General features: G+C 45.9%; 1 protein-coding gene across 2 annotated transcripts in view; it reads right to left on the bottom strand.

Annotated features, from left to right (window-relative positions):
- SORL1 (sortilin related receptor 1) overlaps positions 1 to 21323 on the bottom strand; it is a 1341481-nt gene that overhangs the window by 25693 nt on the left and 1294465 nt on the right. For both annotated transcript variants that reach the window (XM_069614318.1, XM_069614319.1), the window contains exon 47: positions 18021 to 18233. In XM_069614318.1, the coding sequence (XP_069470419.1) occupies positions 18021 to 18233 (213 nt within the window). The remainder of the gene's footprint in view (positions 1 to 18020; positions 18234 to 21323) is intronic.

The raw sequence follows: 21323 nt of genomic DNA, 5'->3' as shown, positions 1-21323 counted from the left end.
AGCAAGGAATCCACCCCATCCTTCTGGAGTGCGCCAACTGTTAGCCCCCGCCCGCACTTGAAATAAAACTTTCATGACACATCTTGTGCGCTCCTTATCCTCCATTCCCCCCCCTACACGTGGCAAAACAAACGACTCCACCACCCACCGCATGTAACCGCACTCAAAGCATCTACCCACCCTCCCAGCACTGCACCCGTCGCACCAACCTCCCGCGCTTGACCCTAACAATAAAACATGCGACCCCTTCGTCGTTCCGTTCAACTACAACCCAACAAAGTATCCCCCATAAATAAAGCCCTCCACCTCCAACCATCGGCCCAAATGCAAACCCCACGCGCCATAAAATTTACATCTCATGGACCAGCCTGGACCTTCAAACAATAAAAAACATGCGACCCTTTCGTCGTTCAAATCCAAACCAACAAGGTATCCCCCATAATTAAAACCCACCGCGTCCGACCATCGCCCAAATGCAAAACCCCACGCGCCATATAATTTACCTCCTCACTTCCCCCTCGAACTCGACACTCCTTCACTGGAACCACTGGAACTACTCGAACTGGACCGCTTCCTTCTTCCCACAGCCACAGGCACGGACACAGCTGCAACGCAACGTTCTCTGGAAGCCGGTAAAGGAGAGACCCTGCGACCCATGTCCAGGTGTATTTATGGCGAGGATGGTCGCGGGGGGGATGATGTCACCCACCCCTCCCCCGCATGGGCGCACGGGAGGTGACGACACCAACCCCCCCCCCCCTCCAGGGTGGAGTCCTGCTTGACTCCCACCCCCCCCTCTCCTTGCGACTCCACACCTCCACCGTGCCTCGTGAGGCAATCGGCACTAAGGGGGGCCCCCGCCGAGGGGCCCTCCTTCGTAGGGCGCGGGAACCTGTCGGTTCCTAGGAAGTTGCGTGTTGTATGCTGCTGCAGGTTCCTGGAAAGTCGAGACAGTGTGGGAACTGCAGTGCTGAGGCTAGCGGTTTGATGAGAGAAGAGAAGAGCAGCCATCCGTCTTTCGGTGTGCCACAATGCATTCCCAAAGTGGAAGGAAAAGTGCTTTCTCTGTTGCTAGGCAACGGAAGAGAAGTCATCAGGCGTGTATGTGCAGATAAGTGAATTCCAAGCTCGGAATCAATAAGGCGAGCCTGCAAAGCAGCATCACACTCGTCGCAGTACTTGCTCCAAGCATGGAATATAGACTCAAGAAGAAAGAGCAATCCTGGTAAGACAAGTTCTAGTTGGCGATGGATATAGAGTTAGTTAGGTGTAAGCAAAGTTTCCAAAGGAGACGAGTGAAATATCCAGGCTCTAAAGCTCACGACATTCAGAAGGATTCACAATATTCTACGCACATTCACCTCCTAGCATAGTGTGGAGGTTTTACACGTAACAAGGGAACTTGAAGGATAACAATAATTTGCATTTATATAGCGCTACAAACCCTCAGGCATCTGAGCGCTGCTAAATACCACCCACGGTGTGTGGAGCTCAATAGTACAGGGGGATTCATTATTTCTTCAATAAAAAGTAATTGCATTAAAAATAATGAATGTTGTCTTGTTGTAATACCCACTGCAGATTGCGGATACCACCGCAGTGAATCATCTGTTTGTTGTTTTATCCACTACTCCTGTCCCTTCCCATGGCTTACTGACTAAGCTGTAAAAAGAAGGGTTGGGTTAGGAATTCTCAGATTGTCTGCAGGATTCAGCAGTTACTGCGGAATTGGCAAGACTGAACAGGCATAGGTAAACGCATGAGGCTATCTGAGGCAAAGGGCTTCAGAGGCCAGAACACTGCTCCCAACTCCAGGAATTCGTTTTGTAAGGTTTTATGTTCTTCGGACCAGAGACCCCTGGAATGAAGATTGCAGGTGTGGGCTCCCCAAGCCTCCCTAGATGCATTGGATGGAACCGTAACCTGGCGGTTTGTGTGCAACGAAAGGAGCTCTCTGCGCAAGTCTGGTGCCTTCCGAAGAGCAATGTAAAATTGACATCTGAGGAACAACTTGTCCCAATGGCCAGTAATCTGCTGCAACCAGGTATCTGGGAACTCCTGGATGGGTCACATGTGAAGTGGACATAATCCCCATGTCCGGACTATGGCAACCTGTTGCTGCAATAGTTTTTTTGGCGAGAATGGTGTTGACCCTTTTGGAGGACGGGCTAGACGTACAAGAGACCTAGTCCAATGGCACTGCCAGGGAGATAGCATGTGCGGGAGGGCATACCCAAAGACCTGCTGTGAGGATCTTGAATTGAAAGAAATATCCTGCACCACCAAGAGAGGAATCTGCGATAACGGTGGTGAAAGGGAACTTGGAATAAGTGTCCCACTTGTGCAGGGATGATGGAAAAATTTTCCCTGGCAAGGTGAGTGTAAACCTCGGTCTTCTTTTTCATAATCCTTTGAAATGATAGTGAGTAGAGGAATATGTCGAGGTAGCCTAGTTGTGACCTACCCAACTTTACTTGGACCAGGAAAAAGTGTGAGTAGGCACCCTGATGTTCCTGAGAACAAGGGACTCGCTCCACAGCTCCTTTGGGCAGGAGCACTACCACCACTAGTTGAAGCACCTGAAGACATGTTTGCTGGTTTCCGGCACAGAGAACTGTTGGCACCTTTAGTGCTATTTGGGGAGTGCAGCGATAGGCCAATTTGAAAAGTTGACTGATGTTACTTGTCTTCATTGGATGTTGAAAAGAAGATCAGCAACCTCCCACTGTGGTGCCAAAGAGGAAGGATGGCACAACAGCAGTGAACCTTGTTGGATTTGCCTGTAGCTTGAGAATAGCTGTAACATGTATGGGAACGTTGATAAGGCTGAGATCCAGCTTTATACTTTTCACCTGAGACTTAGAATGCACCCTGTATGACTGGGAGGGCTATGTTGAGCAGTAGCTCCAGCCTAATTATGAGAAGTAGTACGTCCAGGGAGAACATTGAAAAGGCTGCATCATTGCTGAGTTTCAATGGACTTGGCAGAGGCTTCCCCACATGAATTTGACATGAATAATGCCCGTGCGATGGATTGTTTATATAGCTGAAGTTGCAGGGAACTAGACATCACATTCAAAAGGATTTTGACAATGAGGCATCTTGCAGAAGAGGTCTTTCACAGACTTGCGCTGTCGCCTCCCATATCACCAAGGAGGAGAAATTACTTACCGGCAACGTTCTTTCTATGGATTCCTCTCCCAGATTCCTCCTCTGATCGGATAGATATCCCTACAGTCCCCGGCACCTGCACTATCCCCCTCATCAGCCGCAGAGAAGAATCCAACAGGATTCAGCTTAAGAGAAGATCATTTTTGTGAGGAGCAATCACAATAAGGTAAGCAACAGACAGACAGCACCAAATTGCAACTGCACAACTTGTGCTCCTCATTCTAAAACATCACAACCTTATGTTTTCGTCCCACCAACTAAGATAAACTAGGATTTTTTTGTATTGATAGATATTGTGAGGAGTCAGGAATGAGACGCTGACACAGAGGACCCATGGCGATTTAATAATGGGGTTGAAAAATGCCTCACTGTCCCTAAGTTAGGAAGTATTTCCTTACCTTAACAAAAACTAAGAGTCGGTCAAGTGTCAAGATGTCTAAAGCAAAAAAGTCCTGTGTACGAAAACCTATCTTAGCCCTCGCATTCCAAAACAAACTCTAAGGTGTTAAGGGCATTGTCTGTGGCTTAGAAAGTGCACACATGTTCAAGTTCAACAAAAGGTATAACTCCAACAAAAGTTCCAAGTGGATAATGTTCACAGTTCCAAAGGGAATGACTCCCTTACCCAGGATTCTCTCCACCACAACAAAAGTTCAAAGAATAACCACATTTTGTATAGCCCAAGAAGATCACTCCCTCCTCCTGTGTTGTAATACACTCCAGGGTAAATGACTCCGATCCCAGGCCTTTTTTTCACATTCATTACCACTCAAATCCCAAGGGTATGGGTCTTCCTTAAGATTCTCTTTCCAAGTTAACACAACTTGGGTGCACATCTCAGATTTGCAAAGCACCTGGTATTCTCTCCTGCCAGGTTTTAATGTACAGTTTCCTCACCCAATTTGGGTGTGGGTCCCAGACTTGCAAAACACCTGCTATACAACCCTGCCAGGTTCTCTGGCACAATTCCCTATGGGTGCGAATCCCAGATCTGCAATTCACCTGGTATACTCTCCTGTCGGGACATTATGTTGCAATTGCTTTTTCTCATTCAGTACAATGGGGCATGGGTCTTCCTCGAAGTTACTTTATGGCAAAGTTCTGTGACGATGAAGATGACACTGATTCCAATGTGAATTACTCTCTGCCCCACTATTGGCAGACAATTCTCTCTTTCAGGGTCTCTTTACCTCAGTTTCGGCATCCCCTTCTCACCTCTGGGTTCACCGACAACATATGTGTTCTCTCACTCCAATCATACATACTCGGGTACTCGCTAGCATCAGAACGAAGCACATCCTGGATTTCAGTTCCCACCGCAACTTCCTTGTTCCTCGTCTGGTGACTCCAGTGTCAACCGGCACTAATTCACTATGCGGCTGGTGTAGAGCTCGCCTCTGCATCTTGCTTCTCGCCAGCAGTGCTCTACGGTGATAGCTCTCGATCCAGTCTGCCTCCTGGTCTGCCCTACCGACTAGGAGTTCTTTGGTCGGCGCTCTCTCTCTCGCTGCCTCCACTCGCCTGCCTTTGGGGTTCGCTCCCGGAATGGGACGCAGTCTGTTCTGCACCGCAACCAGAGGTTCCCGGTTTGCAAGCCAAAGCTTGGAAAATAAAGCTCTCTCCATCTTTCAGTGGCAGCTGATTTAAAATCCTGCCTCCGGGCTGAAAAGTGTCTTGGACCAATCACATTCTTAACAACACTAGACTGTGCTTTATGGTTAACACTCTCTCATGGCAGTCCTCTTCCTAGTCATAGTACATGTTGGTTTACAAAGTGTACAATACTCATATGTTCTGTCAGTAGCTATTACAGGATGTGTAAGGGGGTTCTCACAATATGCCATTAAGACATGGGGAATGGGGGGGGTTTCCCTAAAAGGAAAGGGGGGAATACCATGTCTCATCTGATGCCTGTCCATCCCTCTGAGGGTCACCTCCCCTCATGTGATCCTCCCACGCAGAGCCCACCACCCCCACGGTCAGTATCAGATAGCGGCGGCCATCCCCTGGCTACATGAGGAGAGGCTACCTCCGGGAAAGGACTGGTGATCTCATCAGAATATATGAAGGAGGAACAATGCACTTCTGATCACAAAAGAATGTACACTATATCAGAATTCAGATTTGATGGTAAGCAGTGAGCTTCTTACAATGGGGTGAGGTTGAAGGATATTCTGAGCAGGTTGTGGAGGGGAATATATTGAACAGTCACGGGGGACAATACATAGGTGGCCATACATAGATTAAAGACAAAAAACATTGCACATTAAGTGCAGGTGGTAAGCAGTACAGCCAGATGTGATCATGATGGGTGAAGTGTTAGGGTGGAGGCAGAGGAAGTGAGTGATAGAGGCAGGTTAGAGGCAAGGAAACATTGTTAGCTAGCAGGCAGATGAGAGGTAGGTTAAAAAGGTAACTCGGAGGTAGGCTTTTAGTTTGGCTTTGAACAAATCCATGTGGATTGTTTCTCGGATGGCTGGCGGAAAACAATTCCTTGCAAGTGGAGCAAGAAGAGAGAAGGAGCGGAAGCATGAGGAAGCACAGGGAGGTCGAGGAGGCAGAGCAGAGATTACGAGAAGACTTGTAGAGTTGGATAGAGGATGATCAATATAGTAAGGCCTTACTGTGGATAGATTTGTGAACTGGGATAAGAAATATAAATCCAGCGCAGTTTTGTGTCGTCATCCATTCAGCTGGTGACAGTACGAAGAAGTAGGTGTGAAGTGAGGGAGTTCAAAGAGTCCAGGTAGCAAAGTTAATGCTACTGTAGAGAGGACAGAAAGCATGGCTGGGGAGATCAGAGAGGATGCTAGCACAGTAGTTCAGGAGGCAAGGAGGCGCCTGATTTTCCTAACATTTAGGAGATTGAGGCGAGCTGCTGTTTGAGTTTTGTAGATGAAAGTAGAGATGGTGTGAGAAGGGTCATATATGACGCTGAGGTTTCTAGCTGAAGAAGAGTAGAGGAGCGTGTCAAGTGGGAACTTGATAGGCAGAAGAAGAGATGAGAGAGAGCTTCTGGCTGGGATGAAGAGCACCTCTGTTTTAGTAGAGTTGAACGTCAGAGAGTGCAAAGCCACCCAGTATTTATTGGGAGAGAGAGATCAGGGGAGAGTTCAGGAAAAGAGAAGATTTGGGTATCATCTGCGAGGAGTTGGTGCGAGAACCCAAAGGAGGAGATTAGTGCCCCAAGAGCAGAGGTGTAAAGAGTAAAGAGGAGCAGACACAAGACAGGACATTGTGGAACACCAACAATTAGAGGAGTGAGTTGAGAGGTGTTGTTACTAGAGTAGACAGAATTGGCGAGGTGCAAGGTAGGATTCCACCCAGGCAAGGGCTAGATCGCAAATCTCAATAAGAAAGAGTATTAAGGAGAGCTGAGTGATCAAAGGCAGCAGGCAGGTTAAAGAGTATTAGTCTAGAGGCTAGGTTGCAGTGCTTAGCAGAGGCGATTAAATTTGACACATTCATGAGGGTATCCAGTTATATTTTTGAGAAAACAATTTCGACATGCCAACATTTTTTTCAAATAGTTTTGTTAAAATTTTATATGTTTTATGTTTGTTTCGTTAGTAGAAAAACGTGGCAATAAAAAAAAACAGGGGGTTTGGGGGGGAGCCCCCCCCCAATTAAGAAAATAAAATGTAAAAAACTAGTCACATTTTTTTTCCCTCCATTTTGGTGTCGAAAAAATGTCATGTCGAAAATGTGACGTTTGAAAATGTCATTATAAACCATTCATGAGAGCAGTTTCTGTAGAGTGACAAAAGCGGAAACACTGCTTATAGGGTGGGTCTCAAAGGTTGTGGATGTCAAAGAAATTGTTAAGAAGGTTGAACACAATCTTTTCAAGTAACTTAGAGAAGTGAGGAAGGAGAGACACAGGCCAAAAGTCAGCCTCTTCCTTTTTTAGGAGCGGGTGCTTCGATCGCTGCAGCGCTGCATTTCACTCACCTTTCCTGGGCACCTCCATCTTCAGCAGTGATCATCCGGATCCGCAGCCACTTCCCAGAGCCTAGAGAGAAAAAGTCAAGAACACAAGGTGAGAGAAGGAAGGGAATAGGAAAAGCTCACTTTCCTTCTAAGACTTACCTATTGGGTCATTCCCATTTCATTTCGGGTCCTGCCGCTTCCTGGCATTCCGGACCCCGGCCCCTATGGGGAAAACAGACAAAGACATTGAATGAGCGAATGCAAAGACATTACCCGAACGCTCATCCAGAACTTACCTGTCATTTACTGGAACTGCACGTTTCACTTCGGGTCGGCGCCATATCTCCGGCATTCCGAACCCCGGCCCCTAAGGGGAAAAAGACATATGCGTTAGCGCTTGCTGCAATAAGACAATGAACATTATTAAGCTTCAACTTTTGAACTTGCTACAGAACTCTTACAGCGCCTTACCTGAATAGTCAAGCTTATTTGAACTCCCATCAAACCTCAATCCAGTGAAGTAACTGGGTTTCAACGCGCCCCTGCATCAGAAGCAGGATGGAGAACTCATCCTTCCAGACCCTAAGGTGAGACTTCACAGGGAATTGTGGAAGGGTATCGTGGAGGGTTGGAAGGGAGTGGGAGGCTTGAGCATTATTCCGTCAGTAGGTAATACTCCCTTTTCACGCACAGGGGAATATTCCTGCGAGCCAGAGAAGCCAGAGTAGAGGGGCCCTACCTGTCCATCCTCAGAGTCCTGCGCTTCACCATTGAAGAAGCATCAGCACTCGAAGCCAGACCTGCGCCTCCGTGGGAATCAGGTGAGCGTGACAGAACGCGAAGCCTACCCACAATTTCCCACCCGGGCGCTATGGAGACTTCCGAGACAGATCAGCTGGCCCAGCTTTTGGGGGAATTACGGGCAGAAGTGCACTCAGCCCGCCAGGAGACTAACGCTCTCAAAAGAGAACTGATCCTATCTAAGGAAAGAACAGATGACCTGGCCAAAAGGTTATTGCAGGCCCAGGCAGGGCACAGTCCTTTATCTAATTCCGGAGGAACTTCCACATCAATGGGTTTGAATAACCCGGTACAAATCAATCTACCTGGACACATGCCTTTGGCCCCGCCTGAACGTTTTGCGGGGGATCCCAAGAAATATGCCGTCTTTATGAACCAATGTCGTTTAAACTTTCTATGCAGACCCGGGGCCTTCCCTAACGACCAGACCAAGGTAGCCTTTATACTATCTTACCTCAGTGGCAGTGCTGCCGATTGGTCTATTCCATTGGTAAATCAGGATGATCCCATTCTCCAGAATTTTCAGGGTTTCCAGGCCAGCATGGAAAGATTGTTTGCTCGACACTCTCAAGGACAGGCCCTTGATAACGAACTGCTATCCTTACGACAAGGTAATCAGGATCTCCTGTCCTACGTTGCCACCTTTAATAGACTGGTTGTGGAAACTGGATGGCCAGAAAACAAAAGGATCACATTGTTTCATCGAGGCCTGTGCGGAGAGCTTAAGGATGTTCTAGCTCAGATAGTAGATCCACCCCAGGTCTGCGCAGACTACATAGACTTGGTGGTTCAACTTGATCACAGACTTCAAAATAGAAAAGCAGATCGGTTCAAGTACGAAACCCGAGTACCGATCAAAACCCACGCTAACTCCAAGAGTACCAACGTATCCGAACCTATGCAAATCGGCGGTGTTAAAGGACCATTAACGCAGAAGGAACGAGAGAGAAGGCGGCAAATGCAACTTTGTCTGTATTGCGGGACTTCCGGTCACTTTCTTCGAAATTGTCCGGTTAAACCACCTAAGAAGGTGGTTGGAGCCACTGATAACGATTTATTGACACCTGATTCGGCAAACGACCTAGCCCGACAAGCGTAGGGGTCCGCTTGCCGAGCTTGAAAACAAACTCTTTGACCTCGCATTTTGTCATGCCAATGGTGCTCGTGGACCCAAAACAGCCTCAGCAGTTGCATGCTATAAAAGCATACATCGACAGTGGAGCTATTGGAAATTACATAGACCGTGAATTGGCTTCCAGGATTAAGCTCCCTCTCTGCCCGAAAGTAACCCAAGATGTCATTAGAGTACAGTAGATGGAACCGAAATAGCCTCAGGGCCTGTAACGCATTCCACTGTTGAAATGACACTGGTGGGTCAGGATGGACATCGGGAAGCAATTGTGTTTGATGTGATCAAGGCCCCACAATTTCAAGTAATTCTTGGAATTCCTTGGTTAGAAACACATAATCCCAGAATTGACTGGCGAGCAAAGAAGAAGTTTTCCTGATTGTGAACCAACTTGTTATCCAAGAAATCCAGTTATGGGTCTAGCCTCAGCAACTTCCACCCCTGTACAGCTACCGTCAGAATACCAAGAATTCCAAGACGTTTTTCAGAAGGAACAGGCTAACACGTTACCTCCCCATCGGTCTTATGATTGCCAAATCGATCTGGTACCCAATGCTCAACTACCTTGTAGTAGGATTTATGCTCTTACGGAACCTGAGAACCTGCATTTGCGTCAGTATTTAGATCAGTACCTAGCCAATGGTTTTATTCGCCCGTCCAAGTCTCCTGTCTCCTCAGCTCTGTCCTTCGTGCCGAAAAAAGAGGGCGACCTTAGAACATGTATAGACTATCGCGCCCTAAATCAAATAACGATTAAGAATCGTTATCCTCTGCCCTGATCCCTGAGCTTATCGACCAGGTGAAAGACGCTTGTGTGTACACCAAGTTAGATCTCCGAGGAGCTTATCACCTGGTGCGTATAAAAGAAGGCGACAAATGGAAGACTGCATTCCGCACCAAATTTGGGCTCTTCGAATATCAGGTGATGCCCTTCGGTTTGTGCAATGCACCTGCCGCCTTTCAGTACTTTATGAATGATGTTCTTCGGGAACTTATCGATGTCTGTGTCATTGTTTATATTGACGACATCCTGGTGTACTCTTCTTCAGAATCCGATCACAGAAAACATGTTAGGGCAGTTCTTGAGAAATTGCGCCAGCACAGACTATTTGCAAAGCTCGAAAAATGCGTTTTTCATACCACAGAAGTTGAGTTTCTCGGATTCATCCTGACACCTCAAGGAGTCCGAATGGACTCGCGAAAGGTGGACGCCATCCTCAAATGGCCATCTCCTAGCTCGGTGAAGGGAGTTCAGAGCATGCTCGGCTTCGCCAATTTCTATCGAAGATTCATCCCGGAATTTTCCCGAACAGTCCAACCCATCACAGCTCTCCTAAAGAAAAACAAACGCTTTGAATGGACTCTTGAGGCCGAACAAGCCTTTCAGGACCTGAAAACCAAATTCACCTCTGCACCAGTATTGAAGCACCCGCACCCAGATCTCCCTTACATTGTGGAAACCGACGCATCCAGTTCGGCCATGGGAGCTGTCCTGTCGCAAAGAGACCCAGAAACTAACCAACTACACCCTGTGGCCTTTTGGTCCAGGAAATGTTCTCCTCCTGAAATCAACTACGCAATTACCGACAAAGAGTTACTGGCTATTAAATCTGCTTTCAAGGCTTGGCGTCACTACCTTCTCGGGGCAAGACACACCATCACCGTAATTACGGACCACAGAAATTTACAGTATTTAAAGACGGCCAAAGCTCAATCTTCACGACAACTCTGATGGGCTCTATTCTTTGCGGAATTTGATTTCGTAATTACCTATCGCCCTGGCTGCAAGAATGGTAAAGCGGACGCTTATCCCGGATTGGCATGGAAGAACCCAATTCGAGTTTAGAACCTGTGCCAATCATACCTGAACAAAGAATCTTACGCCTAACTTCATTGCAAACTATTGAGGACATCCAAACGCAAGTAAAACAACTTCTAGACTCTTCAGCCTTACTGGAATGGAGTCAAAAGGGTCCTCATTACACCGTTAAGGATAATTTACCCTACTTCCAGGAGCGTTTGTTTCTGCCAAGTAAAGAATTGCAAGAACTTATTATTGCCCATCATCATGAATCATTAATGGAAGGACACCCTGGTATCGCTAAAACGGAGGAAAAAATCAAACGGCACTTCTGGTGGCCTTCTTGGAGAAAAGAAAGTCTTTTGTATTGTTTTGCGGAATTTGCGCCCAAAACAAGGGTCAAAAGAAAAGGCCAGCCGGCCTACTTCAACCCTTGGATATTCCACCGGCACCATGGCACACCTTGTCAATGGACTTTATAACTGACCTGACTCCTTGTGCTGGTTACAACACTATCCTTGTAATTGTGGATCTATTATCCAAAATGGCCCACTTTATCCCTTTAAAAGGTTTGCCTTCAGCTTCCACCTTGGCCAAGGAATTTCTGGAGAATATAGTTTGCATACATGGTTTTCCTTCTATATTAGTCTCGGATCGTGGAAGTCAATTTATCTCCCATTTTTGGAAGAAGTGTTGCCAACCAGCACAAATAGATGTGCGGTTATCCACCAGCCACCACCCCCAGACCGACGGACAAACCGAGAGAACCAATCAGACTCTAGAGCAATATCTTCGGTGCATGTTACACCAATCCGAGTTAAATTGGAAAGACATCCTTTGGATCGCAGAATATGCAATCAACAATTCAGTGCATTCTGGAACCGGACAAACTCCTTTTTATACTTTGTATGGTCACCATCCTCGGACCTCTGACCTAGATCCACCTCTGACCCTGGAAATGCCCGCAGTAAATCATCTGCATTCCACAATAACCCGAGCCTTCAAAGAAGCTGCAACTCATTTACAGCAAGCCAAGAAAAAGTATAAAGAAAACGCTGATTTGCACCGAAGTAAAACTCCTCCTTACCAAATAGGAGACCAGGTATGGCTAGCAACGAAACATTTACCCCTCAAGGGCCCGCGAACCTTCAATCCCAGATTCATAGGACCTTATCCCATCAAGGCTATAATCAATCCTGTGGCCTTTAAACTGGATTTACCGTCTAACATGCGTATTCATCCAGTTTTTCATGCATCACTTTTGAAGCCAGTACAACCAGGGACCCGACTGTCCAAGCCTCCAGACCCAGTTCAAATTGAAGGGGAATTAGAATTCGAAGTTAAAGACATTTTAGACTCCAAGGTGTTAAAGTCAAAACTCTTCTATCTTGTTGACTGGAAGGGATATGGACCTCAGGAGAGATCGTGGGAGCCTAGTAACCATGTTCACGCACCTCGATTAATACAAAGGTTCCACCGGAGATTTCCGAACAAGCCAAAACCCCCGGAGGGAACAACCTTGGGAGGGGCCTTGAGAGGGGGGGGGGGGGTACTGTCATGATGCCTACCTCCAAGGAGCCAGGTCCAACCCAGCAACCCCAGAGGCAGGCATCATTCCCCCCAGGGAAGTGCCAGCGGGCCCAAGCTGGGGCCCTTTGGACACAGTCCTGGCGCCTTAGGCGCCAGGCTCATGTTGGACCCCTGTCCTGGCGCCTTAGGCGCCAGGCTCATAAAGCTAGACATGTGTTCAAGTGTTTTAATGTGCACTTACCTGATGCAGACCATGCTGCTACATCCAGGCCCTCTTGAGGCCTGAATGGAACTACTTTACCTGTGGGACTACTTTCCACCTGGGTGTGGTCGGGGGGAAGGATACATACCTGATCGGTGGAAGGATACATACCTGGAACTTCTTCCAAAGCTATTTAAACCACGCCCGATCAGCAACTCACGCTTCACGTTGTTCTGCTCCTCGCAGCTGGACGCTCACCGTGTCAGCTCCTGCATCTGGACTTCAGCCACGCCTGTCAGCATCCTGGGTCACCTGCAAAGGGAGATAAGAGAGAATTGGAGAGACAGAAGACCTTACCTGCTAAAGCTGCATCACGGAGACATCACACCGACGATCTTGAAAGGGAAGACATCATTTTTAAAAGCATTTTGCTTCGATCGCTGCAGTGCTGCATTTCACTCACCTTTCCTGGGCACCTCCATCTTCAGCAGCGATCATCCGGATCCGCAGCCACTTCCCAGAGCCTAGAGAGAAAAAGACAAGAACACAAGGTGAGAGAAGGAAGGGAATAGGAAAAGCTCAGTTTCCTTCTAAAACTTACCTATTGGGTCATTCCCATTTCATTTCGGGTCCTGCCGCTTCCTGGCATTCCGGACCCCGGCCCCTATGGGGAAAAAAGACAAAGACATTGAATGAGCGAATGCAAAGACATTACCCGAACGCTCATCCAGAACTTACCTGTCATTTACTGGAACTGCACGTTTCACTTCGGGTCGGCGCCATATCTCCGGTATTCCGAACCCCGGCCCCTAAGGGGAAAAAGACATGCGTTAGCGCTTGCTGCAACAAGACAATGAACATTATTATTAAGCTTGAACTTTTGAACTTGCTACAGAACTCTTACAGCGCCTTACCTGAATAGTCAAGCTTATTTGAACTCCCATCAAACCTCAATCCAGTGAAGTAACTGGGTTTCAACGCGCCCCTGCATCAGAAGCAGGATGGAGAACTCATCCTTCCAGACCCTAAGGTGAGACTTCACGGGGAATCGTGGAAGGGTATCGTGGAGCGTTGGAAGGGAGTGGGAGGCTTGAGCATTATTCCGTCAGTAGGTAATACTCCCTTTTCACGCACAGGGGAATATTCCTGCGAGCCAGAGAAGCCAGAGTAGAGGGGCCCTACCTGTCCATCCTCAGAGTCCTGCGCTTCACCATTGAAGAAGCATCAGCACTCAAAGCCAGACCTGCGCCTCCGTAGGAATCAGGTGAGCGTGACAGCGGGATGACAATGGCTATTTTGAAAACAGAGGTAAAGCAAGTGGGGTCAAATGACAGGTTCAAGAGTTCAGCGAGGTGAGATGCCACTAAAGGGGCAATAGGCTTGACTAGCTGAGGAGCAAGAGGGTTTGATGGGGGTACAAGAGGGTTAGCCTTCATCAGTACAGATAGAACTTAGTTAGTATTAGTGTGACTGAAGTGGGAGATAGAGGCAGAGGATGATGGTGGAGCAGGCAGAGTGGAAAACTTAGGAGGAGGGAGTGAGGAAGGCCACGAGAGAGTCAATTGTGGAATTTTCTGCAGCAAATTATTCATCCAAGTGAGTAGCTGTGAATGTGGAGTTGATAGTGATAGACTTAGGAGTGAATTTACGGTACCCTGTAGCTGGCGAGGATGGTTGGCGTGAGAGTCAATGAGGGTTAGGTAGAATTCCCTTTTTGCTCTATCAAGAGTGGACTTGAGAGAGCTCAGGGCACAGAGGTAGAGTTTCAGGTCCTCATGTGAGCAGCTGATGAATGCTTGTGCAGAGACAGCATATGAATGGAGTGACCCTGACTGAGGATGCCGAGACTTAGGGGTGAAAGTAAGCAGTGGGAAGCGAGAGGAGAATGAGTCATACTAGAGATTGGAAGCTGGAGAAGGCAGTGTTGGTGGAAGAGGCATCGGGTGTGAAGGAGGAGAGTGAACTGAAGGTTGGATGGAAAGTGGGAAATGGCAGAAGTTTTACATTTCCTTTAAGTAACAGGTGAAGCAAGTGGTGACGAATGGTCAGAGGGTAGATGGTGGTGGAAACAATAGAGTGATCAAGCATTGATGGTGTGACAGCAGTATTAGTGGCTGAAAGAGAGGTGGATATGAATAAGAGATTCAAAGAGTTAGCCCCTGTGTGGGTATGTAGGTTATGGATAGAGTGGAGAGCGTGGTCACTAAGAAAAGACTGAAGTTCAGATTTCAGAGAAGTGGTTGGAGAGGGGAGGTTAAAGTCACCTTAAAGAATGAGGTGATGTTTAGTGGAAAGAGAATCAGGGAGTTACCCAAGATCATCAAAGAATGGTCCTGTGGGACCAAGAGGGCGATAGATGGAGGATGGGAACAGAATAAGGCAGAGCAATAGCAGAGAAGGTGAATTCAAAAGAGGTAGGAGAGGATGTGGCATCAGAGATTTGCGAGGCATTGAGGCGGGGAAAGAGTAGGTGTCTGACGTCTCCACCTCTGCCAGTCAGTCAAGGAGAGTGAATGAAGGATAGTTTGGAGCCATGTAGGGCTGCCAGAGTGGCAGTATCAGATGGTGAAATCCAGGTTTCATTGAAATCAAGAAGGTCTAGGGAAGGAGAGCTGTAGTGAAAGTAGTCCGTAATAAAGGAAGTTTTGTTGCATAGACTGAGCATTCCAGAGTGCAATGTTCAGTGGATGAGGCAAGGAAGAGTACGGCAGTTGAGTCTCAAAGGAAGAGAGGCGGGGTGAATAGGTGTTAGAGGAGGTATGGTTAGCTCGTCTGCTTTGTTTGTTGGAATGAGGTGGAAGAGAGAAGGAGCAGTGGGAGTTTTGCGAGTTTTATAATAGGGATAGGAAAGGAAGAAATTGATTGGAGAAAGCATAGGGACATTTAAGTAGGAGCAGAAGTGAATGCCTTATAGATGAGTAGCAAAGTGTAGAGTACAGTAATTGGGATATAGGGGTACTCACAGGTGCAGGTGTATGCAATTGGTTGTTTTAGTTGAGTGTTGTGTTGGAGTTAGATTTGAAAGTTTGTGTGTTGTATGCAAGGCATTTGTGTGCAACCTGTGGCCGACAGGGGCCATAGTATAAGATGGAGAAGGATATAATAGCAATCCTTAGCTTTGTCTTCCCTTTGCTCTAGACACCCGGGGCAAACGGACGCCCAAAGGACAGTGCTTATATAGCCAAATGTAGCCGAAGTAACTTTGTCAGAGGTACAGGTGCAATCTCTAGATCAATCCTGGATGCTTATTTTGTTATTGTTATTTCTTTCTTATATAGCACACCTCGCCCATAGGCCTCAATAGGACAGCATAGGCTAAGGAGAAAGCCCCAGTTCAGGAAAGGGTAAATACTACCCCCGATCTACAATCAATTTCAGATCGGATGGTGTGTTTATAAAGAAGTTACAATTAGCTAAAAAGCTGGGAAGGTTGGCACGACCACAACCAATAATTATTGAATCCCCATTTGCTTACATATACCATCCATCAATCTTCATCCTTCGCAGGATCTTCATTTGCTTTCGTTACGGTAACTCCTGTTAAAGGTGAATCCTTATTGTTAAGGTCTGCTGGCATCAAGTTGACAGGTTTCACTGGTTTCTGCATATTGGTCGGATTCAGCTCAGTCTGACTAGCTTTCTCTACAGTCTCCATACTCTGATCCGACAGGTCAGCCCCTATGGATGTAATACTAGTGGTGGTTGCCAGAGCCTGCTGAAAGCTTCGAGAGCTATTGTTAGCAGCCTCCATGTCCAAAGGTGGTTCTGTTTGACATAAGTTGTCAAAAAGAACATGAGTTGTCCACCATAACCGGGTGTACCATGGTCACCACTTTATCAACTAGATGCAACGATAAGCCAAAATCATAAATATTTGTGCACTGGAGAAGATCAGCAACAATAGCAGCCCTTACCTTGCTGCCATTGATAGGAACTATACTGTTCTCCCATCTGCGCTGTAGTAGAGGAGCTAAACTGTTCTTGCATTTGTTCCATCTGTTCCCTGTATTGCTCACTATTTGTCCCCAAACCATCTTCTGGCCCAGAAGTAGCAGTCTCCCCTTTATCAGCATAAGGCTGTAGGGACAAGGGCACCAAGGGGTCTCCAGATTCAAGGCCAGATGCTCAACCACTAGGATCTTCTTTCCTAGAATAGTCAAGATTTCCCTTCATAATAGAGTCATCGGTTATTGCTTCTCCATTGTTATTCTCAAATGACATTATCTTTGTCTCTTGGAGACGTCTTGTCCTACAAGCACTGCAGCCACTACCTCCAATATCCGATTCTTATGAGGTGTTACAGAGCTGCCCTGTCTGGTTATCACCATCTTGAGGCTAAAACTGTCAAAGTATGGTCACCACAATTCACTACGAGATTCTCCAATACTCTAGGAGTCCCAGCTCACGGCCGGAAGGCAATAGGGCACGTAAAAAAACAGGAAAAATGGTTTATGGTGGTACGTATGCAACTATTGACTGATACTCCTGCCTACTTATCGTTCACACGCCCACTTAGTAAAGACTTAGTAAACAGATCTCGGGTAGTAGGCTATACTACTACACAATACTTAGATCCACAATGTTTTAACAGATACCAGGAGGGGAACAAGTCTTCCAGTCCCCGGCAGCTGTTACACCTGCTGGTGTGCTGAATGCAGCCGTAGGGCTTCAGGCGGCACAGCAACACAGCAAAATGGCCACTTGGAGAAGGAAAACACCAGCTGGATGTGCTGGATACAGTGAGATGCTTAGAGGAAAGGACCTGGGAGCGTGGAAAGAACTCTCCCAAGCGACTGCAACACACCAGAAAACTGTCAAGCCACATCCAAGAGAGCTGCTTCCAGTAGCATTAGAACCCTATTGCCAGAAACAAAGTCTCGAGAAGCATTTGAGTCCCCCAACCTTTGCAGGCAGCCTCAGGCTGATGGAAAGACGGCTCCTTGTGGTGAGCTCCGTGTTGCTCGAAGTTGAAAGACCTTACAAAGATGGCGGTTTTGGCAGCGGCAACTAGACCCCTTTCAAAGCAGGGCAGAATGGGAGGGCAATGAGGAATTTGCGGGAGAAGAATTCATGGAAAGAACATTACGGGTAAGTCATTTCACCTTTAATGCATTGCATTTTCTCACACATTCTACGTCTGATAGCTAAACAAAGCAGTACATCGTGTGGAGGCGAGATGAAAGTTGTGAAAGAGGAAGCTTTGCAACACTACTCTTCCAAACCGGGTGTAAACAAGTCAAAAAAATGGCACAAGATCATAGGATAGTACAGTATCCAAGCCAGGAATGTCTAATGACTGGAAATTAAATTCTCTGGCGAAGAAACCATGTCAACAGTGGAGGTATGAGGAAAGTGTACAGCATACCATTATTCTGGCAAAACTGACATATAATTATTTAATTCAGTATTAAAATGGGGCCACATGCTCTTTGTAAATTGATAGAATTGGAAGTTACCCAAATCATCTCCTGATGAAAAGATGGCTGATCCAAGTCGAGAGCTGTAATGACTGTTTGCAAAAGCGGTGAAATTATTCTGCAATCTTCTGTGTCGCATGTACAAGATCACAAACCCCAAACCTGTCGCCATGAGTAGCAAGAACAGAACGGGTACAACGATGGAAGCAATGTCAGTAGATTTCTCTGCCGTGGACTTGGACGATTCTACATCTGAAAAAAAAAAAACCACATAATTAACATGGAATACATGACACCATAAAAGCCCATTAAGTGAAGAACCGCAATATTATACTTCTAAAATTGCTCTGGAACCATTACTTTCCTCTAATGTACAGCACTGTGCCAACTTCATCACAGTGACATGGTTGCATATTAAGGAACTTTTATTTCTGCAACTTTCAGTGATGAATCGTACAGCGTCCTCACAGAAACCCAGCCTAAAGTCTCTTGCCAGGTGGCAAGGAGAAGGCAGCCACTACCTGGTCCTAACCCTGGTGGTATTAGCTGGGTGGATAACCTGGGAGGGAAAGGTTACCAAGGGAATCTGAAGACTCCATTGGGAAAGACGCAGTATGTCTCCTCTTCTGAGGATGACATTTCGTAAATGGTCAAATACCTAATGGCGTGTTGTCATAGTAAGGCTCCCCTTCACAAAATTACCCAAAATGTCAATTGTGAAAATTCTTCTGGTAATCATGGGAATGATATATGTAAAAGGTCAAGGAATTAATAGGACTACTTCTGATGGTTAAAATTCTACCGGAGGTTTGAATTATAAAACAAAGAACCAATCATGAATTCCTTTGAAAGGTTCCCACTAAAGGTATATTTTATAAATCATTAAAAGAGAGTGAATGAAACAATGTTAAAATGAATAGGGACATTAGTAACTTTAAGTCACACAATGCTTTTAGTACTGAGACAAGGAGGAGGGGCTCAAAGTTGCAGAACTGTAGTGTGCAATCTAGTGGTTATAATGATCCACACCGGAGCAGGAACTTTAAAAATGTAAAGCACCTTCAGTTGCATGCCATTAAGGAGAATCAGTGCAAGTTGCAGAAGAGGGAGGAAGAAGTAGGAGACGGAGTAGCAGGACCCTGAGTAAATGAAGCGGCAGAGGGCACCAAGTCCTGTATACTGCTGTCTCAAGGGAGAGATCTAAACAAATGAGGGGTGGTCCCCAAATGAACCAATTGAAGATCTAATTTTGTCGACCATACAGTCAATGAAAAGGGTGGCTATAGTGGACTGAATCAAGACCAATCAAATTAATCTGAAAAGAAGTGCACAAACATGTTACAATTGCAGCTGTATTATTTACCTACATAGATTTGGGATATTTCATTTTCAACAAATGTAGTTCAAAATGAAGGAATCAATAATAATCAATATGCATCACATTTGTTCTCAAGGAAATACAAACAAAAACATAGGTTTTAAAATGTACATATACTGTGTTCTGTAATCTGCAACCAATGACACAGTAAATTGAAAATATAGAACACAACAAATGAAGAAAAGCCAAACTGTGACACAGAAGTTGGATACATCTTGTGTCACCCGCTCCCACCTCACTCCCCACCCTCCCACGTGTCAGGATCAATCCGATATAGGGGGGAGGTATAGCGGGACCAATACTTGGCAGGTCGTAAGTAGTTGAGTTGTTATCTGGCAGCTCTCCTTATTCCGCATGCATCTCTGGTGTGTGGCATTCACAGGAGTGCGAGAGGAGCCAAGAGAGCTCCAACTACAGGAGGCGTGAGCACAGGAACATTACCAGAGCTGTCAGACGCCTGTGCAAACCCGATTAAGGAGGAACCCAAAGCAGTGGGCCCAGCGGAGACGCACAGAAAGACCGGTGAGTTGGCCTTGGTCAAGTAACCCCGGCGAGCTCCGAAAAAGACTGCTGGCTTCAAAGCTTTTGAATACCGAACTATTGCATTGAAACAATATGGGCGCAACTCTTATGGTAAGAGAGATCAAGTTAAAGAATATTTTAACCATCATTGTCAACGCCAAAAGAGGACAATATTTAAACAAAGTGTAAAAGAATATTGTAACTTCCATAGCCCAAGCCAAAAGAGAAGCATATGCAAACAAAGTGAAAGTTATTTACTAAAAGGAAGATCACTTGTAAAAGAAAATTACAATCAGCATTGCATATGCCAAAGAAAGGCCCTTGTAAATGAAGAGCGATACCCCATTCCTAATAAGGGATACTTGGAAAGGAGACATTGTAAACTGCATTACCAGCAGTTAAATGGTGGTGTAGAAGGAAACCAAGGATTGCAGGAGGAAAATCCTCCTTAAGAGGAAGAGGAATATAACCTGCATTACCTGTGGCAAATGAATAAGTGTGAAAGACACTGTCAATGTGTGCCGTATCCTTATGGAAGAAGTGATAAACCCTTTGGTGTTGTTGCAAAGTCAAACGACTTATCCAAGAAGAAGTTTTGATTTACTTTCTCCACTGAGCATTTAAAGTGTAGCAAGCCTGAAGCAAACCTCACCACAGAGTACTATTAGTAGTAGAAGGTTTATCCTAGCAGGCGAGTATAACAGGAAGAATATATTGAAGTACTGCAGTAGGGAAGAAGGTTGTGGTGGAAAGAAAGTGACAAGTCCACTTTGTTACATCCTGACAAAACGTTCGTTTATGAAGAAGAAATATGAAAATATTTGTTTTTTCAAAGAAGAGAAATTACATTGAAGTGTGATGACAAAGTCGTTTTGGTTTATCAAGCAAGAGCTAATGAAAGAACTTTCTTGATTTAAACTTGAAAATATCCTGAATTAAGCCTGGGGAAGGTGATCTGACCCTGGTTACACGGATATATATTTACAAACTTTCTTTTTGAATAAAATTGTTATTTTATTGAGTTTGAATGGCATTAGGAGTGTTTTCCTTTAGTCTTAGTTTGATAGGTAGAGAAATCCTTGTTAGGGAAAGCGAGGCGTTTTTCTTACCATTATTATTTAATAAAATGTCTCCTTGTGAGAAAACCATCTACTTGTATGCCTCGAATTTCTGACTCCCCACATTTCTCACCATTAATTTCAATGGGCTCCCCATCATATTTTCCAATATTTTGGAATCCTGGCTGGCTTTGATTTGGACTTTTTTGCATAATTTTCCTGCTCAAGTCATTTATTTTGGAGTCATTTCTTGGTCCATAAGGCTACCTGTGAAGCGAGGCGGTCTTTGCCATTTATGGGATCCTGTGCTTTCATCTTCTAACACCCACCACCTTAAGTGGAGTACTTTGTATCCCTTATTTATTTTTGTCTGTCAAAATTCGT

This window comes from Ambystoma mexicanum, chromosome 9, assembly GCF_040938575.1.
Source record: "Ambystoma mexicanum isolate Mex_15411 chromosome 9, UKY_AmexF1_1, whole genome shotgun sequence".
Taxonomy (NCBI): domain Eukaryota; kingdom Metazoa; phylum Chordata; class Amphibia; order Caudata; family Ambystomatidae; genus Ambystoma; species Ambystoma mexicanum.
This window is presented reverse-complemented; position numbering and strand designations above follow the sequence as displayed.